Raw genomic sequence first — 19,332 nt, 5'->3', positions numbered from 1 at the left:
TGTACCATTCATGAATTCCTTCTCCAGCTTCAAACACTCAAACTCATCCATGATCCTGGAGCCTCTAGTATTGGAAGCAGACCATCGTATTTGGTTCCTGGGCTCTATCTTGGGGGCCTGGGGGCTAGTCACAGCCTCTACGCTTCCATCCACTGGAAGGTCATTATAATGTTACTCACAAGACATTGTACTCTGCTGTACATTTAGATTAATGGTACTTTGTCTTATAGGATTACAGGGTGTACCAGTCAATCCAGGCTGTAGGCTCCCTCCTTAGCTTACCATCCCCACCTGGAAGCTTGGCCCTTGCCCCATTGTTACAAATATACTCAGCCCAGTGTGTACCTATCGCTACCTATGGGTCAGGAATATGGGGCATTAGTGACCCGCAGCCACAATTGGAAGAAAATCACTTTTGCAGGCAAATATTAATGGTGCTTGCATCGACCTCACATTATATTTGCCATATGGAGTTCACACTTAAATATCTATGTGATCAAATACGTATTCGTACTATGCTGCTGTGGCTCTCCGTTATAAGCAATGTGGAAGCCTCACTAAACAGAAAGATACTTTTTGAGTGCCAGGCCTGTGACAAAGGGATCTCAATTCCCTGGCTGTCCTGCGTAAAAAAAGTAATTGAAGGGCACTGAGATAAGGTTCGCTGTCTGAGAGTCAGCTATAGGTGTGCTACCGAGCAGAAAGCAAGTACAGGCCCTGCTGTTAGATACATTGCAGGTATTAGGTTACATGAGGAATTGCAGAAATCCAGTATTCAGCATTACTGAATTGCAAATGTTGGCGCTGGGTCAACTGATTACCTGACAAATACAACCTGGAGCTGGGCGTGCTGCCCTCGCTTCTATTCAGATTCAGAGCAGGGACCCTGAAATATTACCCGACTACCGAGAGGTTTGCAGCACAATTTGAGTTCACAAGTTTGCCTATGCAATAATGTATCAAAGCAAACCAGGATTCATTTACTTTTTTCTGTGGGTACTACCAACTATTTTCCTGTTTTAAGACTCAGAATAAATCGTAAATGTCAACAAGCTTTTAGGTGCCTGCAAGATTTAACGGACAATGAAATCTGTTGTTGCGTAAGTTTGTTTCTTAAGGCAGCTGTACGTTCAAGAAGCACCATGCACTTTAGCTAAGTTCTTATACTCTTTTAACCTATTTATTTATGTATGCCATGCTTTTACTCGTGCCCTATTTGATACATATTCGTTGCTGTCTGATGTTTGTTGCATTTCCCTTTGTATGCATTTTAATTGCTTTTATGGCAGGTCTCCCTGCCAATCAAAGTTGCTTTTGATTTGATTTGTGGGGGCAGTGCAAGTGCATCAAACAGAATATGGTTTGGACGATGGATGGCCTTAATTGAGTTTAGGAAAGCTACAAACTTCATGTTAAGATTAAAATGGCGATATTTTTAAATATTGGTTTGTGAATGAAATAAAATAACTCAGCATTTGTGCGTTTGTTTGAGGAATACATGTTTGCATTTTTGTGTATTATTTTGTGGTTCAAATCATCCAAATTTCTTAGTGTGCCAATAATTCCAATAATAACTCCAGGGGGGTCCCTGGATTCCAGCAATGATTAAGTGGGGATCCAAAAAGTTAAGAACCACTTCACTAGATGACAGAAGTAAACAAATCTGAAAGCAAACTAATTGGTGTGAGATCGTTCTATTGCTACACAAAATTAATCTCAAATTGCCAGCTGTCTACCCCAGGGAAACTTGCATGCAAATCTCTTTCTTTATTTCAAACATACCTTTAAAAATCTCTCCTTCTGCAAGAAAAGGTAATCTCTAGCTACTCTTCAGCTGAAATCATCACTGATGCTGCACTCTCTGCCTAGATCTCATCAGTGAACAAAACTTTTCTGTCTTGAGAATAGTCTCTCCTTCCAGTCCTTCCTAGCCTTGATCCACTGCTCCAGTTGTTTGTTTTCCAATTGAAAAGAATTGATTTTTCATGTAGCAATGACACGTAATGATGACCAACTGGAGCAGATCCAAGTTATGTGACAAATAACCTTGTACCATCACACACAGGGCTACAATCCAGAATAAACATTATTTGAAGTAGAAAATGTCAGGGTTAATTCTATCAAAACAATCCCAAGTCATTGAACAAACCCCATGATCTCCATTCAAGAACCTGAAAGGAAGTTGAACAGCAAACCAGAAAGCAGCCACGATCATCTAAGCGCGAGAGCTTCCATTCCAGGTAAATAATACAAGTTTATATAATCATAACTCTAAAAATATATGAAAAAGTATAGATACCTGTGTTGTAGGTGAGCATGCAGCTCACACCTCTGCATGCTCTGCTGGCAATCCTTCTGGAAAGGGCAGTCCACCATCAGCTTGTCCAACAAGTTCCGCACAAGAAGGCTGGACTTCCGACAGTGCTGGAAGCTCAGTTTTTTACGGTCCATGGGGCAGAAATCCTGCTCCTTCATAAAGTTCTCCAGGCACTTGAAGCAGTAGGTGTGTCCACAAGGAGTGTCCATGGGCTGCAGTAAAGGCTGGAGGCAGATCTGGCAGGTGAGCTCGTCGTCCACTTCATCCTGGAAGTTATAAATATGGCTCTCCTGCGAAGGGTGAGACTGTCCGCATTCCTTGCAGAGCTCATTCATTGCAGCGCTGGGCTCTTGTGTGACTGAGTCGGCCATCTTTGAAGGGTATGAAGGGAACCCTGTGATGAGTGTATGGCTGCAGCCTGGGCTACGGTGAGAGTGCCAACAGCATCATTGTGTCCTGGGGAGAAAACAGATGTAGTCAACATCAGCTACATAGGAATGAGAGAGGCTAGAATCTGTTTTCAACTTTAGAAGTGACCCACAGTCACACCCCAAGCAACTATTAAAAAAAGAAATTGGCACAGTCTACCTTCCTTTATTCTACTCCTCTATCAAATAACACTTCCAGGGAGTGCAGGAAATACACAATACAGAGACAGGAAAGACAGCCAGAATGACGGGGAGACTTGACAGGTAAACGGGACAGACAGGAAGGCAGCCAAGGAGAAAGGGGAGTTAAAAAAAAAAAAGAATGGAATAAAGTTGGCTTTGAGATCTTCAAAGAATGAAGGAAGGCACAACTGAATTTATAATGCAGAAAGAAGAGGTGAAAATGGAATAACAGCAATAGAAGTGATATGGAAGAAAAGCAATGGTAATGAAATTAGTGTGGAAAGCAATTTATGATGAGGGATGATAAGACAAGAAAGGAAGGGATGAAGAGGCATAAAAAAAGGAGCAAATGGTAGAAGTAAGAAAGGAGAGCTGAACAGAGGAAAGAATTAGGGAATGAAACAAAGGTTAAAAAAAGGGGAGAAAGGACAGAATTAAATGACAGGTTGTCTGGATTTCTCTCCAGAACACAGCCTGAGATGGGTTTTCTAGATCTCCTGGCACCAAGGACTTCGTCAATATGCCAACTCGAGACAGAAATTCTGAGGGACTGCAACCAGCTTGCAAACCACTGAGCATTACTTGAGTGATACACGTTTTGGATACGATCAGTTCTGAGATTTCACAGGGGTAGCTAGTGGAACCATCAAAACCCGCTTTCATCATGAATAGGCCAAAGAAAACTAGGAAACCTGGTTATATTTTCAAAAAATCAAATCTAAATCCTATCCCAATGCACACATGACCCATAACAGAAGATATTGTAACATGATGGTGCCTTCCATCAATATCCTGAGCCCCTCCTCCTCTACTAACCAAAAGGGCCCATTTTTTTTTCAATATTAAGGCATAGCTCACATCCGCATACATTTTCTTAACAACAGAACCAATGTTCAGTAAAGAAACAGCAAGTGCATCAGCTGCTAAGCGAGCAGCGTGGAGATTGGATGCACCGCTTTCCTGTAGCCTTCAGCGAAGGAAGATGATTTAGGCTCTGTAAGACCTTCACTCTCATATCCCTGGTAGGAAGGTCCTCTCTATCTCATAACGCTCTTTACAAGTTTATATAGTCTGAGTGAGTGAGCATTGTTGAATGCTTTAAAAATAAACAATTACCAGGAAAAGCCTTCTACCCTAGTGCTTACTTACATTCTGTGAAACACTACTCATTCTTTGAAAATGATGTGCAAGAATCAATTTCTATGAAGCTTTATTCATTATTAAAAAAAATACAGAGAAAGGACAATTCAGAGCAATAAAGGAAAACAATTAACATTTCAAGTAAAAGCTAAATTATAAATGATGGTGTAATGAAAAACAACAATTATAAACGTGCATCTATATTTCAAGCACACACCTACATAAATGAACATATATTATTCAAAAGGAAAATCCCTAGAAGGGAAAATACAGAAGGAAAAGGGAAAAATAAAGGAGGAGGAAGTAAAGGAAGAAAGGGAGGTTACGAAGAAAAGAGAGAGAGAGTGAAGAAACGTTTGCTACAGATTTTGGTAGACCTAATTCTGTGTTCTTTTTCCAAATTTCCCATTTGATCAAAATTGTGTGGTTTTACGCTAATCATTTTATTAAACAGAGTTCAACCAGGGTTCAGGGAAAAGAGAAACATGGTAAACTTTTGTCTTAACGGTGGAGGGTGCGTGGCAAGCTGGATTTTGCTGGTAAATTGGGCACTCTTTTGGAAAGTAGCCAGTGACTATTAGTCGAAATGCAAGAGAGCGTAGGATTTACTTCGATGGGGACTCCAGAATGCCCAACCAAAAGGATACAGTAGCCGATGCTCTTTGCTTCACAAAAACTTGAAATTTCACTGACTAGACCACAAGAGAGACAGACAGAGTATCTTCGCACAGCCACACGACCCGCAGACAACTTGGGTTTGAAGGAAAGTCACAAGCCTCCTCTCCTTCCACGCCGCTGGAACAATCTCCATTGGTACTTTCTGCCAACACACAGTTTGACACACCAACATGCTGCCAAACAGCTGCAGCATATCTAATAAATGCACAACAAACCTCCTTCAGAGCAAAAAAACACAAGGCCTAGAGAGCCAACTTCAACCGACCACACTACAGCAAGTGTGGCGCAACACAAAAGCACAATGTAAGATTTAATGAGTGGGCCCTGGGGCCATAACAGTGCTCTAAATGGGCAGGTACTCAGTACCTGCCCTTCTTTGACTTGGCAGGGATAGTACCGGCACTTCTTTGATTTGGAAGGGATAGTACCGGCACTTCTTTGATTTGGAAGGGATAGTACCTGCACTTCTCAGCTCCACTCCAATGCTTTTAATGGGGTGGTGGACTGGCACTCCTTAGCAGCAACAGGTACTCTGAGACAAGAGTACCGGCACTTCTATTTTTCCATTTAAATCCTGGTCATAAGTGAGAAATTTAGCATCACTGCAGAGCCCGTAAGTCTGTATTCTCAAACGCTACACTGTAATGAACAATTATGGAATGAGACAGACGAACAGCATAAGCAATACTGTGCTACCATGAATCACTACAGGCAGAGTCAATGGATCATAGTATCAGGTTGTTGGCAAGTCCCCTTTCACAAAGAAGCTTACTTTATTTTATTTTAAAAAAAAAGATAAAAACATCAGCACACAAACCCCGAGCTGTAACTTTTTTAAAGCAGCCGGCCCCATCCTCGGCCATCTTCTCATTCACACAAACAAGCCCTGTTGAAGTCCGGGAGTCTGAAAAAAGGCCACGGAAAATATTTATACTTGAAACCACCTTCTGACCGCGGGAAACTAAGGTGCTTTTGTTGGTGCACAGGGCACGTTTCTGGAGCATGAGATCACGTTACAAATGACGGCATTAACCGCTCAACCACTAGGCTGCCTCGTCGGGGACGTCCTACGTCTGACGCAGCAGACTCCAGTCTGACCTGAAGCTACAGTCAGAGGGAGGGGTAAACCGTTAAGGGGGTAGGGGAATGCTGCTTCAAGAACACCTTTAGCCATAGAGATAATTGCAGTGTCGGATTAAACCCTGTGAAGACCCCCCCTAGGCAGTCGAACGTTCAGCCCCCCACTCCCCCCCGCAAATGATCTCTTAATACGTTTTTAATTTTACCAACCGACAATTTTAATAAACCAATTACATCACACAAACCAGTTTGGACTGTTTTTTTACAAACTGACAGCTGCCAGAAGATAAGCTTTTAACAGACAAACTTAAGTGAATCTGAGGTCTCTTATTTACGTAAGTTGTTAATGGGTACATAATACATTACATTAAAATACAGTATTTTCTCTATGGAGTCTTTCATGTAAAGTTTCCGTTTCTTTGAGTTGATTCATTGTATTCCATATTTTGGAAACAATATTTAAGAAAGCTGGATTGTAATTTTCTTTCACGATCAAATCAATATAATTTTGATCGGTTGTCGCGGGGCCCCTAAAAGGAGTGGGGCCCGTAGGACGGTGCCTACTTTGCCTATTTGGTACTCCGGAACTGTGTGATTTTTGAGATATTGGTGTGGATTTTACTGTCTTGACTTCTACTGTTTTCAAGCACTGCTGGCATTCCACTGGAGTTGGCAAAGTTCACTACATCTATTAACGCGACAGTGGTTAGAGGGGCCCGCCACCTTAACCTGGTTAGCAGTGGTTACCGAGGGCTCAGCGATACAGCGCTAGTTGTCCAGGTTATTAAGACGTCAAAGAGACAGCTCCAGTTATCAGTGGTAATGGTAGGTCCATAGCTTCAGCTCTCATTGTTGGGGGTTAGCGATCAAGTGCTCAGTGATAAAGCTCTAGTTGCTGGAGGTTACCAAGGGGTCTAAATTACAGCTCTGACCGTCAGAGGCTAGTGCGGACTCCAACACAGAGCTCCGAGAGTCTGTGACTACATATTAAAAAGATACAGCTATGGTACCATGACTATCAGTGGCTCAAAAGCACAGATTTGGTGAGCTATGGTTAGAAAGTTCAAAGATACAGCTCAGTCAGTTTTTATCAGGGGCTCGGAGATACAGCTCCGGTTGTCAGTCATTTGATAATTCAGACATATCTCTGGTTGACAATGCCTAGTGAGAATTCAAAACTATAGCTCTGGTTTTCAGTTGTTAGTGAGGATTCAAAACTACAGCTCTGGTTGACAATGCCTAGTGAGAATTCAAAACTACAGCTCTGGTTGCCAGTGGTTAGTGAAGATTCAAAACTACAGCTCTAGGTGTCAGTGGTTACCGGGGTGCAGAGATAGATCACTGGTTAATGAAGGCCAGTATCTAGATATTTCACTAATGCAGCTCTGATATAGTGGCTGGCAAGGATTCAAACATACAGGTCTCACAAAGACAACTCCAGTTGTCAGAGGTTAGTGAATGCTAAAACATACAACTTCAGGTGTCAGTGGTTAAATAGTTCAAATATACAGCTCTGGTTATCAGTTGTTACATATTTCGTAGATACTGCTCCGATGTCAGAGAGGTAGCCATTTTAAACATACTGCTCCGATATGGTCAACGTGGCTAGATATTTCAAAGATACTGCTCTGATATGGTCAGCATGGCTACATATTTTAAAGATACTGCTCGGATATGGTTAGTGTGGCTACATATTTCAAAAATACTGCTCCGATATTGTCAGTGTGGCTAGATATTTCAAAAATATTGCTCTGATATTGTCAGTGTGGCTAGATATTTCAAAGATACTGCTCTGATATTATCAGTGTGGCTAGATAGTTTAAAGATACTGCTCTGATATTGTCAGCGTGGCTAGATATTTCAAAGATACTGCTCTGATATGGTCAGCGTGGCTAGATATTTCACAGAGACTGCTCTGATATTGTCAGCGTGGCTAGATAGTTCAAAGATACTGCTCTGATATTGTCAGCGTGGCTAGATAGTTCAAAGATACTGCTCTGATATTGTCAGTGTGGCTAGATATTTCAAAGAGACTGCTCTGATATTGTCAGCGTGGGTAGATATTTCAAAGATACTGCTCTGATATGGTCAGTGGCTAGATATTTCAAAGATACTGCTCGGATACGGTCAGCGTGACTAGATAGTTCAAAGATACTGCTCTGATATTGTCAGCGTGGCTAGATAGTTCAAAGATACTGCTCCGATATTGTCAGCGTGTCTAGATATTTCAAAGAGACTGCTCTGATATTGTCAGCGTGGGTAGATATTTCAAAGATACTGCTCTGATATGGTCAGTGGCTAGATATTTCAAAGATACTGCTCTGATATTGCAGTACAGTGGCTATCAAGGGTTCACACACACCACTATGGTTGTCAGTGGTTTTCGGGGCAAAGACAAACCTCTGGTTGTCAGTGGTTATTGAAGGATCGAACACACAGCTCCAGTTGTTAGTGGCTAGAGGTTTCAGACACAGCTCTGCTATGGTGATGCAGTGGCTATCTGGGTTTCAAACATACAACATCTGGCTGTCAGTTATCAAGGGCTGGAAGACAAGACTCCAGTTGTCATGGATTAGTGAGTGCTCCAACACACAGCTTCAGATGGAATTGGTTAAACGGTTCAGATACAGCTTGGGTTGTCAGTAGTTAGTGAAGGCTCAAAAATACAGCTCTAATTCTTAGTGTTATTGGGAGCTCAGAGACATCAGTGTTAAAAAATACAGCCCTAGTTGTGAGTGATTATCGGGGGCCAGAGAGACCTCCGGTTGTTGGTGTTGAATACAACTCTAGCTCCCATGGGTCATAAAGGGCTCAAAGATGGAGATCCAGGTGTATCTGTGTGATACTCGCGTGGCACAAACCTAGGGAATAGGCAGCAGAGTTCTGTAGAGTGTCAAAGACAAAGATACAGTCAACGAGTGAAAGCAGAAACAGCTGGGCTGTTTGTGGGCGCAGAAGCTGACTGTTAATGGATTGAGATGCACTGTTCTTTAGCGAGATGTATCTTCAGCTCTTTCCTAAATTGGAGCAGGGTGTGGATGTCGCAGTGGATTCAGGGATGTTGTTCCAGATACTGGGTGCATAGATGAAAAAGGCCTGTTGTCTTACGGGACGTGCTGTGCTTGTAGAATAGCCTTCAGCTGGACCAGTGTTGAATCTGGGAGGCGGTGACCGAGGTGTTGACACCTGCCAGAGGCAAGAGCAGAAGGGCTTGAACAGCAGATGACAGAGGGTTATGGATAGGTGACCAGTCATGTTGTATTGTGGCATATTGGGTCTTACACCTTCTGCCTCTCGACTCCAAAATCCGTATGGTTGGGGCTGCAATTCAGTTAAATGCAATCAAGGAAAAGACTACGCAAAACCAACTGAACAGCAGAGTAAGGTTTTTACTCTGCTTAATCTTCGAGAACATAAAGCGAGGTAGTGTGGCAGAGCGATGTATAACAGGGATGAAATACTGGCATGCTATCCATCTATGGTTATACAAATTGGGGAAAGTAAAAAAAAAAACAGCAAAATTGAGAATTCACTTGAGGTAATGGGCGTTACCATTAGCTCATGCAATTACTCTCATTTTATCCACCTTGGAAGGTGGAAGTCGGAGGCACCCTAAAAGGGATTCATATCTCGGACCTGCATTCTGCAGAATTAATTCTGCCGGCGGGGTGTTGATCACCTCTTTGCACAGGGCCAATGATCCAGACTGCTCCCCCTTTGGATAACCACCAGGAGGCCATGGATTACAGGTGTCAGTCAGTGGACTTGTCAACCCACATGAAACCAGCCTCACAGTGTCATAGTGCACGTGAAGCATTGGAAAGGCCACCTAGGATTCCTTGCTCACTGTGCTACTGGATTCGTTTTTCTTCACCCAGAGAGAGTGACCAATGATGAGAAGTGGGTAAACTGGTGATTGTTAACCAGGAACCCCCTCGGGTGATTCGACCGTGAGGCACTCTCTCTGCTCCCACTTTAATTTTTGGGTGTCAATGTATAGTGGCCTGTGTTTATTTGTCTCTATAAATCTATGCATCTTGACCTTGGGTACAGTGTTAATCTACACGTTAAGGGATTCTAGATTTTTGATGATACATCAGATCCCCCGTTTGGCCTAAGTCCTTGATGCGGCTTGTCTTGGTAGGGCCCTTTTTGATTAAGAGTTGTTTGAGTGGGGGGCGGCTCTACCAGGTACTTTCCCCCTACACCCCTAGATATTGAACAGGCAAACCCCAACCATTAAAGTGGCACCGCCTCCGACCACAGAAAAGTAAAACCCAAGAAAGACAAACTCCCACAGCTGAACGGTAATCCTGACCCCTGTCTACGAGCAGGAGATGCAGAAGTGGAACAGAGGACAGATATTGCAGCAATCTGGGTCTTTTCCTGGACAGACTCGTCCAAAGAAGGACACTTCCTTACAACATGCGCCGTCTTCTTGTCTACCTTGTAGTGTCATCACAAGTTCTTTCTATGTCACAAGTGGCCAAGGCTAAAATATGGTGAAATCACGCTAACCAGTCACAAATGACAAAAGGTATGTTACAATCACACCATCTAAACATAAGTGACCAACACAAACAGTATGGTAAAATCACACCAACCTATCACAAGTGACCAACACATACAGTATGGTAAAATTACTTTAACCAATCAGAAGGGACCAGCGCGAATGGCATGGTAAGTATAGCACCACCCAAAAGTGACCAACACAAACGGTATGGTAAAAATCACACCAACCAATCACAGGTGACCAACACAAACAGTTTGGTAAAATTACATTAACCAATCACAAGTGACCAGCATGAAAGGTATGGTAAAATCTAGGGCTTCGTTTGTAAATAATAAGTACCAGGACCCAGGGTTTCGCTCAGAAGCCCGAGGGGGGCACGAAGAATAGCAGGGTGGTGGGACCCCAAGGCTGCCTCATCTTGATTCCACCTCATGCCTCTTTCATCCACCTAACACTCCCTGGCCATTTATTCCACTCCTGCATTTACGTTTTTATCTGCCTTTTCTCTTTGCCCGTTTTTCTGTCTCTCTTCCTCCTACAGTCCCCTATTTTAGTGATTTTCTCTCTCCGACACTAGATCAAAGACTGTTGAGAAAAAATAAGTGGTAGTCCCCTAAAAAGAGTGCCACTGAGCTCCAGCAACTCAAATAAAGAAGTGGTAAATTCAGACTAGCCAATCACCAAACTGACAGCAACTGTCACTTGGACCAGGACTCCGAGAGAGGTGCATCGGAGGGTGAGGCATAAAGTGATAACCCCCCACACATCGCCTTCAAACTCCATTTATTTCCTTCCCCTCCACTTTTCTCCAGAAGACCTCTTCTAACAATTTAGGTGTGTAAAATGATTGCTGTAGAATTCTATGCAAAGGGCACTGCGTCCATGTGCAGAAAGAAGAATCCAAAAGACTTACTTCCAAATTTGAATAAAAATTCACTGAAAAGTTCTAATACCCCAAAGTAATTGCGTCGATTACATTTCAGGAACACGTGCCAGGACACATCAATTGCAGGCTGCTGAAATGTTGAAAAGCACCAACACGCACAACCCATTAGATCAGAAGAAGTTTATTCGGCTGATAAAACAGCAATAAAAGCGTACAACACTTGACGCATTATTTCTCGAACGGAGACATGATCAAAAGAATGGACTAATGCTTCCGATACAATTTCTGTCGTTCCCAGTGGAAGAATAAAATCATGACGAGGAACTCACAGCCCTGCTTTGAACCACCCCAGAAACGGGCAGCAGGCAGGAGGTCGCCCTGGGCAAACCTGTCACTGACCTGGGCCATCTTATGTAAAGGTTGTTTTTCTCGTCTTGCCCGTCATTTCTCTACTGTCAGAAAACAGGTTTGCTCTTCTCCTCGTGAACCCTGAAGGTGAAATGCGAGCTCCCCTGGGTGACCCCTGAAGAGAGACATTCCACCACAGGAGAAATCAAAGAGCCCCCCCCCCCCCTCGCGAGTTCACGTGACAAGGGGAGGACACAATAGTTCAAGTAAAGCAAAAACACCTTATTACAATACATGAAAAACAGGCGAAACAAATGCACAGCAAAGAGCAACAGAACTAACCAGGCTGGCATCAAATAAGAATGCAGGCTGCAAGGGACACTTACAAAACAAAAACAGAAAATTTCCCCGGCTCGGTTTGTTTACTAGCACACCCAACTCTCAAATACTTCAAGGACTTGAAAGACTAACTGCAACTTCTGAAATAGTTGTTAAGTTGCAGAACCCGTTTCAGATGTTGCATCTAACTTCAGCGCAGAGTCAGACTTTCAGCCTCGCGGGCGTTGATGAAATTCGTGCCACTGAGTTAAGTGTTAGAAACACCCGTTTTTTGTAGCAAAGCGCAGCTCAGCATCGAATACATTAAGTTATTAGTGAGGTTGGTGTTCTGCATGCAAGCGGCTGCCTTTTGTCCCAGTCACCTACCTCTGCCAGACACGCCACGCCTTTCAACACAAAACAAACAGGACTCGTGAGAGAGGCAGGTGGCGTGGAAAGGCTGCTCCGCGCTTCTGTGGAGAGGGAAAGTGCGGCCTGCGCCCGGTGCCAGGCTGGAAGAACTGAGCACACACGCCCCAGACACCTGGGTCTGTGGTGCGCACCCCCAGGGCGGGCCAAAGGACGTGGACCTCGTCAGCACATCCGCGCCAGCCCCTAGACATCCACCCACCCCACCCAACATATCCAACTCAAAGCGGCCTTCTTCGGGGCAGAGACACGTGTTCTCCTCGGCACACGGTACGCCCCGCTCCCAAACAGGCCTCCTTTGTGAGGGGACAACATGGCGGCGCAGCCCGAGTGCCAGGTTTGGCACGCACGGCGCAGAAGCTCCCGGGGGTTATACGGGGTTAATTACGGTAATAGGATGCACACCGTGTGATCTTGGAGCTCAGACTCCAGTGTTCACCAAACAAAGACACCAAAGGGAGAGAGCAGCTCGTGCGGGTGAATAAGGCGGCCTGGGAGAGGAAATTAGATGCTTCAAGCAGCAAAGCTGCAGGCCTGCTGCTTGTTCCAAGTCAAACTTTTAATTTAGCTCCTCGCACAGCCATGCACACACAGCATGCTTGAAGCCCTCCACTCGGGCACCTGCGGCCTCCTCACCACAGGGCCAGCTGCCAGAGCCCTCTCGCGTGGCACAGGAGGCCATGTTTGCCATGGGCTGTAGCCAAGAAGGAAAGAGAGAGGGTGGCAGTCAGGAAGGGAGCAAGGTTTACAACTTACCTTTGAGCTGGGGAGAAATCACCGCCTCAGCCTGAATTATCCAAAAAGAGAACGCTGTATGTTTTTGGAGCATATTTTAAAATAGACTATTGTCGTTTTTGTGCTGTCGAAGCACACGTCAAAAAGGAAGGACTCGGGGCCAATCCTTCTCAGGAAGTGAGAGCAGTACATGGGATTTCTTACCTCCGATCTACCCACCACCACTTCAAAGGAGATCTTCAGATCCGAGCTGAAAACGCTTCTCCTTTAAAGACATTTTAGCAAACCTCTCCTTCCCAGTTTTGGCCTCTCTGGTTAAGTCTCCGCACCGACCAGTGCCCTGAGATTTACTGCACTACCTCAATTTCATTAGTTCCCTTTAAATGTGACATCAGTCGACATCCTGTTACGCAAATGTGGTCACTGCTGCAACAGATACTGAAAGTCAAAGTCAAAATAAGCTTCATTCGATTTTCATGGATAAAAAACCATTAAAGCATACAGTACAAATATAAAGTGTACTGCAGATACAAAGTGCAAAAGACAAAATAAATAACTCATTTAGAGTCAATAGATAAATGAAAAAACGCAGAAGTAATACTTCAATGCGAAACAACCGATTTCCTGATGCGTATCACTGACCGTAAAAAGCTGGACATCCTACAACAGGTAGTAGAAGTAGACAGTTGTTGTAGATACAGAAGAGCTGGAGGGCTTGGTTTAAAATTCAATCAACATAGAATGGCAAATAAAATGTCTTCGGGGTACACCGTAAAAGGAGCAGAAGAGAGTAACGTGGAATGCTACGTTTCATGATCTCCTGAGACAACCTACAATTTACAGGTAAATATAAACATTGTTTCTTTAAATCGTTCTGACTGACAAGTGCTAATACTTCCGAGTCGTCTGGATGCCCCAAGTCTAGTAAAAACAGATATAAGATCGTTAAGTGTTCATGGCTTTTTAAATGTCCCTACATCTTCGGATTGTGTACTTTTGTACCTCATGTAAGGATCCATTTCTATTATAAAGCATCCTATCCCCTCTGGGTAATGTCCACACTGTTGAAGATGCATGGTGGTGTAGTGGAATAATGGCTTAGAAGAAGTAAAGTTTTAGTACTGAGACCCTACTAAGACCCTACATCGGTTAACCACAGACTAGTACACTCTTGGCTCACACACGGCATGCTGATCTATCTACTGTTCTCACAGTCTGTGGCTTGCATTGCACACTTGTTCCTACGCTTTGGAATAGCCCAAACTCCCTCCGCATCCAACCACACCTGCGTGTTGTGGTTCAAGGAGCTGCACGCTAGAGAGATCGGATCCACCAAGTCGGCTATTTTCTACGAAATACAAGTTAATAATTGATAGGAAGGTGGTTCTAGGAAACCTCTCATTCAACAACTACAACAGAAAGGCAGTGTGTGCTGGGGCTGACGTCGCTCATGGGTTCAATCTACAATAGGGCACAGCTTTCAAATGATCCACCCAAGGCCATGGAGTGATATGCGAGTTACCGCACATACAGGGACAACACACAATTCAGACTGTGGTGTGTGCTGTAAAAGAGCAAAAAATATTACATTTTCAAACCTTGTAACTTGGAAGATCTGGTTGGGATGGATGTAAACGATCCCAAATTCATCACGCTCCAATCCTGAATACAATCAAAACTGCACAAATCACACGGGAAATGATAGAGGCATTTCCACTGAAATCGAAGGTGGTCCAAAGTACACCAGGTAAAAAACAAAACATCCAAAGTACACCAGGTAAAAAACAAAACATACACATACATATATACATATATATATATATATATATATATATATATATATATATATATATATATATATATATATATATCTCTCTCTCTCTCTCTCTCTCTCTCTCTCTCTCTCTCTCTCTCTCACTGGTTAGACAATCAAACTCCAGTGAAGCCCGAACTCCACAGCCTTGTTTTCCACAAGTTTATTCTGGCTACGGGTTTCACCCTCACCGGGGCTTCATCACGGCCATGACATACTCTGAAAGAGACGCACCAAATACGCGGGCAAAACAAAGCACGCTTATCCTGCCATAATACAAGACTTGAAAACACCAATCACAGGAATGCTCGAAATTTGCTTTTAAGCAGTGCTCAAGTCAAAATAAAGGTGGGTAATGGAAGGTGACACATGTAGGTCCTCGCCATCACACTTCTGCTGGTGTTCTCAACTAGTAACCAGATTTATGAAGTAGTTTGCTGATGGGTCACGTAACTTAAACCAGCACTACTAGTTAATCCCATCAAACATCCAACCGTTCCTAGGGTACTCATTGCTTTGCAGAAGGGACCCATGTGTGCAGGAATGCCTCTTTCTACAATGATTAACAACGGAATGGCTGCTAGTGGTGGGGCTCGGATTTTGATAATCACATCTTTGCAATGGTTACAAAGATAAAAAAAATTATGAAAGAACTTAACAGAGTGAGATCTGATCCATGCCGAGACCCGTCATGTCTATCACGCATGGCCACGGTGTAGTCACATGTCTGGGACTCCTCAGACAGATTATTCATACAGGGCTCACCAGTCTGGGAAGAAGCAACATTTGACACAATCTGCCCTGTGGGCCTGCGGCTTCCAGACAGCGCAAGTGCATCATCCTAGGTGTCTGCGAAGCGCATGTTTTTAGGAACAAGCTATGAATAACCCACAACATGGGCAGTTTGGATGTGTGCAGGCATGTCTCCTGAATGACTTCACTTCGGTGACATCGACATGGAGGCGAGGCGCAATCTCTAGAAGAACATCTAGCAATCAATAGCTTTCCTTTAAATGAGCTAGACTCCCATAATATTATCAGTCTCTTTACTTCCATCTGCAACAAAAAAGAGTTTTTGAAAAGTCTTTGCCCCACTACCACCTACAGTCTATCTTTTCACATCTAGTTAGTCCACTTTCTTGTACAACGGAGATATAAAAATGTCCTTCATATTTCTTAAATATACGTAAAGCCTTGCCCCAAATATATCACCTTGTAGTCAAATTCACCTCATTACATCCTTATAACTTACAATTCAGCATTGTTTCGTCAATGCCTTCTTCAGTAAATCTAATTATGTAAATTCCAATAAACCTTTAAGGTATAAAATTCATAATACCAATTGTAAGGTTTAAAACTGCATGTCCTGGTTTGCAATTTTTACATAGTGTACCGTATACCATATCAACTGCCCTTGGCGCGCTCTGGTGTAACGGAGATCTGGTCATAGGTTAGCCAATGCAAAGGTGATTCTTGTGAATGGGGTTCGATCTTGCGAACACCAACCATAACCCGCATGAGCAAGCTCTTGTTCTTAATATCGTAACACCATCAGCTCCCACAGAAACAAGCGCCAACCACCTGACTGACTACAGTAATCCCAAATCCAAACATAAAATTGCTCTTCCGATGACGCAAACCAGACTCTCAAAACTACACAAGACTTCAACAGTAAAAGTATTCAATGAGTTAACTTATGAAATTACTTTTTTGTGCCGAGTTAGACTTTAAAATCAAATTTCTGATATGTAGAAAAGGTGACCTTAATATTCTGAAACAATTTGATTATTGCAATACTGCAGGTGATCATAGCACAACATTGCAATCCAGTTGCTGGAGTTTAATAACTAACCCTAGTTCTCAACCCCGCAGTCAATTTCTTTCTAGCACTTAATAACATTATGTAAGGGATAAAGTATCCCCTGGCGTACCATAAAAGGATATTGCAAGTCACCAAGGAGTTCCAAAACCATATAGAAAAACTAGACCGAATGCAGAGTTTCTTAATGAGGTTATGGAACTTCGAGGTGACTTGCAATATCCTCATCATGTAGAGTAGGGGGTATTTTATCCCATATAATACATAGCCACACCATACATTTCTCACAAACCACTTAAAACCTTGGTGTGTAGCTCTTTCATATGAAAGAGAGCATGTTTACAAAGATAAAGAATAAAAGTAGAACGTCTCTTGCACATTTAAACACATCAGAAGCTTATATGATATTTGTCAGAAAAAGTTATTATAAAACAGTTCAATACAAGTCAGTTAAAAAAAATGCAATAGCTCAGAATGTGTAGAAACATGCAGAAAGATTCTAACTTTCCCATAAATATCTAAACAATAAAAAAAATCGTGTTTTGTACTAGTAACTGTAAACTAGAAAAATAGAGCAGAAGAAAGAAAAGGAACACTTCATTTGTGTTGCTTTAAACAGCTGCGCTGTGACCTGACCTGCCTTTCACCTCGGCTGCTGGCTTGCAGCAGGCATTGGGACGTCAGAAATCAACTGCAATAACTTATTGCAGTCCAGTTCTAAGGTCTTCTCTTTATACTGCAATTAGTGACTCACTTAGTCGCGGACTATAAAGGAAAGACGTCAGAACAACGGTCTTTTCTTTATAATCAGCGATTGAGTGTCACTAGTCGAGGATTATAAAAAAATTAGACCTGCGTTTATACAGAGTTTGCAGAATCCCTTGTATTATAGAATTATTAACCATGCCTAAAGGTAGCAGGAGGAATGCCTGCAAATAATCTAACTACCGACAGTTGTTTGGGGTAGCATTCCACACAATTGTGCTTTTATTTTGTCCACTACGACCCCTCTGATTAAACCCAGTCATATGCAAATCAGACTTGGTCCTGCTCCAATAAGAGCAGTCCATCTCAAACAACCAAATTAGGTTTCACTGGTCTTGGGTTGCTTGTGTTCCGGTTCAGAAAGGACCTGGCCTGGCAGTTCAGGCTGGACTGTTCCTATTGGAGCAGGACTAAGGCTGATTTGCATATGGCTGTGTTTAATCTGAAGGGCACAGTGGGGCAAAACACAGTGGCTTGGAATGTTGGCCTGAACGATTCCCAGGGATCAGACTATCTGCAAGCATTACTCCCATGACCTTTTGCGCGTTTGTGCTATAGAAGTATAGCTTCTGTCGCAAAAATAAACAGTTATGCACTTGTGGACTAGTTAAATTTACACAACGTAAGTGAAATGAGGCTGTGTAGGGGGCTAGTGAGAGGATTAGGATTGTCTGAAGAACAGCCATCTTGGCAGCAGGAAGCACAGTAACAGAGGCTGAACTTACCGGCTTCAATGCGCTTCTTGCTGAAGAGGAGGCGGCTAGCAGAGGAGTGACACCACCAGAAATAGCAAGCATTTGCTAAATATGACTGTGTAATAGATAGAGAAGAGAAACTGGCCAACTGGTTTGGCCACTTTATGCTATAAATTCAATGTTTTCTCTTGCACACATCCGTCATACAAGAACACCACGCCTGCTCACTCCCCTCCTGCAGCTGTCATAGGAGTGCTTGTGCAGCACATGGCGACCACAAAAAGGAAAAATATAGATTAAAATTGACGAATTGACCACTGATCATTTCTATTGGTGCATTCCATTCCATGGTTTTATATCCCTATGCCATTACAGAATTGGATCAACCAACTAATTTATTTGTTCTCCTCTTGAACTTCTGAAATACTTGCTTTTGTCACATTATCAACACGCTTCATCAATTAAGCCTGGGACACAGTTTTTAAAAGTTGGAGCAAGGTAAAGTGAGTTTATAGAGGCAAAATCATCCTCTTTTAAAGAGGTCTTCAGCAGACCTCATCTTGGTCAAGTAATTTAGATTTTTTTAAAGTCTCTAATAATTTACCAAACTATGGAAAGGGTTGGTGCATTACCTTCAGGCCCAATAGAAGTTAAGGTGCTGCTATACGGACATAGTTCCCAACATACTACAAGACTGTTCTTAATTTCAGGAAAAACTGTATTCTCGTACCAACGTGCACTGGTCTGTAGCTTTTATCGCACGCTAAAATGAGACCCAGCCAGCACCAATGTTCAGATAAGTCTTTGACAAATGTATTCCTGAACGCTCGCATGCAGGACCCTCTTCCACCACGGGTAATCAGTGCAAACCCAGTGAATTTTCTGGTTACTTTCCCTTTTAATACCCCTACTTCACTCTTCGGCAGTGGTATCAGAGAGGCTCTGCACCAGGGGCCCCATTACATATAGGGCGCACTTTCCCTGTTTGCGCCACGATGCTCCTTCAAACACATGTGCAAACAGGGAAAGGGTGCCCTATTATGAAGGATGTGCTGCCCTCAGGCCAGCTGCGGAATCAGGATGCCCTGGGGGCAGCACATTCAAGTGAGCTACGGGGCGGCAGCTTCAAAGCCAATCTGAGTTTCACAGTGTAGGCGGTAACCCCCCCTGCACTTTCATAAGGGA

At 43.2% G+C, this 19,332-nt stretch overlaps 1 protein-coding gene across 3 annotated transcripts in view; it reads right to left on the bottom strand.

Annotated features, from left to right (window-relative positions):
- The window catches only part of LOC144752166 (ligand of Numb protein X 2-like), a 169,442-nt gene that overhangs the window by 109,615 nt on the left and 40,495 nt on the right, over nucleotides 1-19,332 (bottom strand). For 2 of the 3 annotated variants that reach the window (XM_078640094.1, XM_078640093.1), the window contains exon 2: nucleotides 2,300-2,773. In XM_078640094.1, the coding sequence (XP_078496220.1) occupies nucleotides 2,300-2,688 (389 nt within the window). In that variant the 5' untranslated portion in view covers nucleotides 2,689-2,773. Of the gene's footprint in view, nucleotides 1-2,299; nucleotides 2,774-4,077; nucleotides 4,146-19,332 lie in introns of those variants that run through there. The other variant, XM_078640095.1, reaches the window with a different exon arrangement.

Source organism: Lissotriton helveticus, chromosome 4_2 (assembly GCF_964261635.1).
Source record: "Lissotriton helveticus chromosome 4_2, aLisHel1.1, whole genome shotgun sequence".
Lineage (NCBI taxonomy): Eukaryota > Metazoa > Chordata > Amphibia > Caudata > Salamandridae > Lissotriton > Lissotriton helveticus.
The sequence above is the reverse complement of the archived record's forward strand: the minus strand, read 5'-3'. Positions and strand labels throughout refer to the sequence as shown.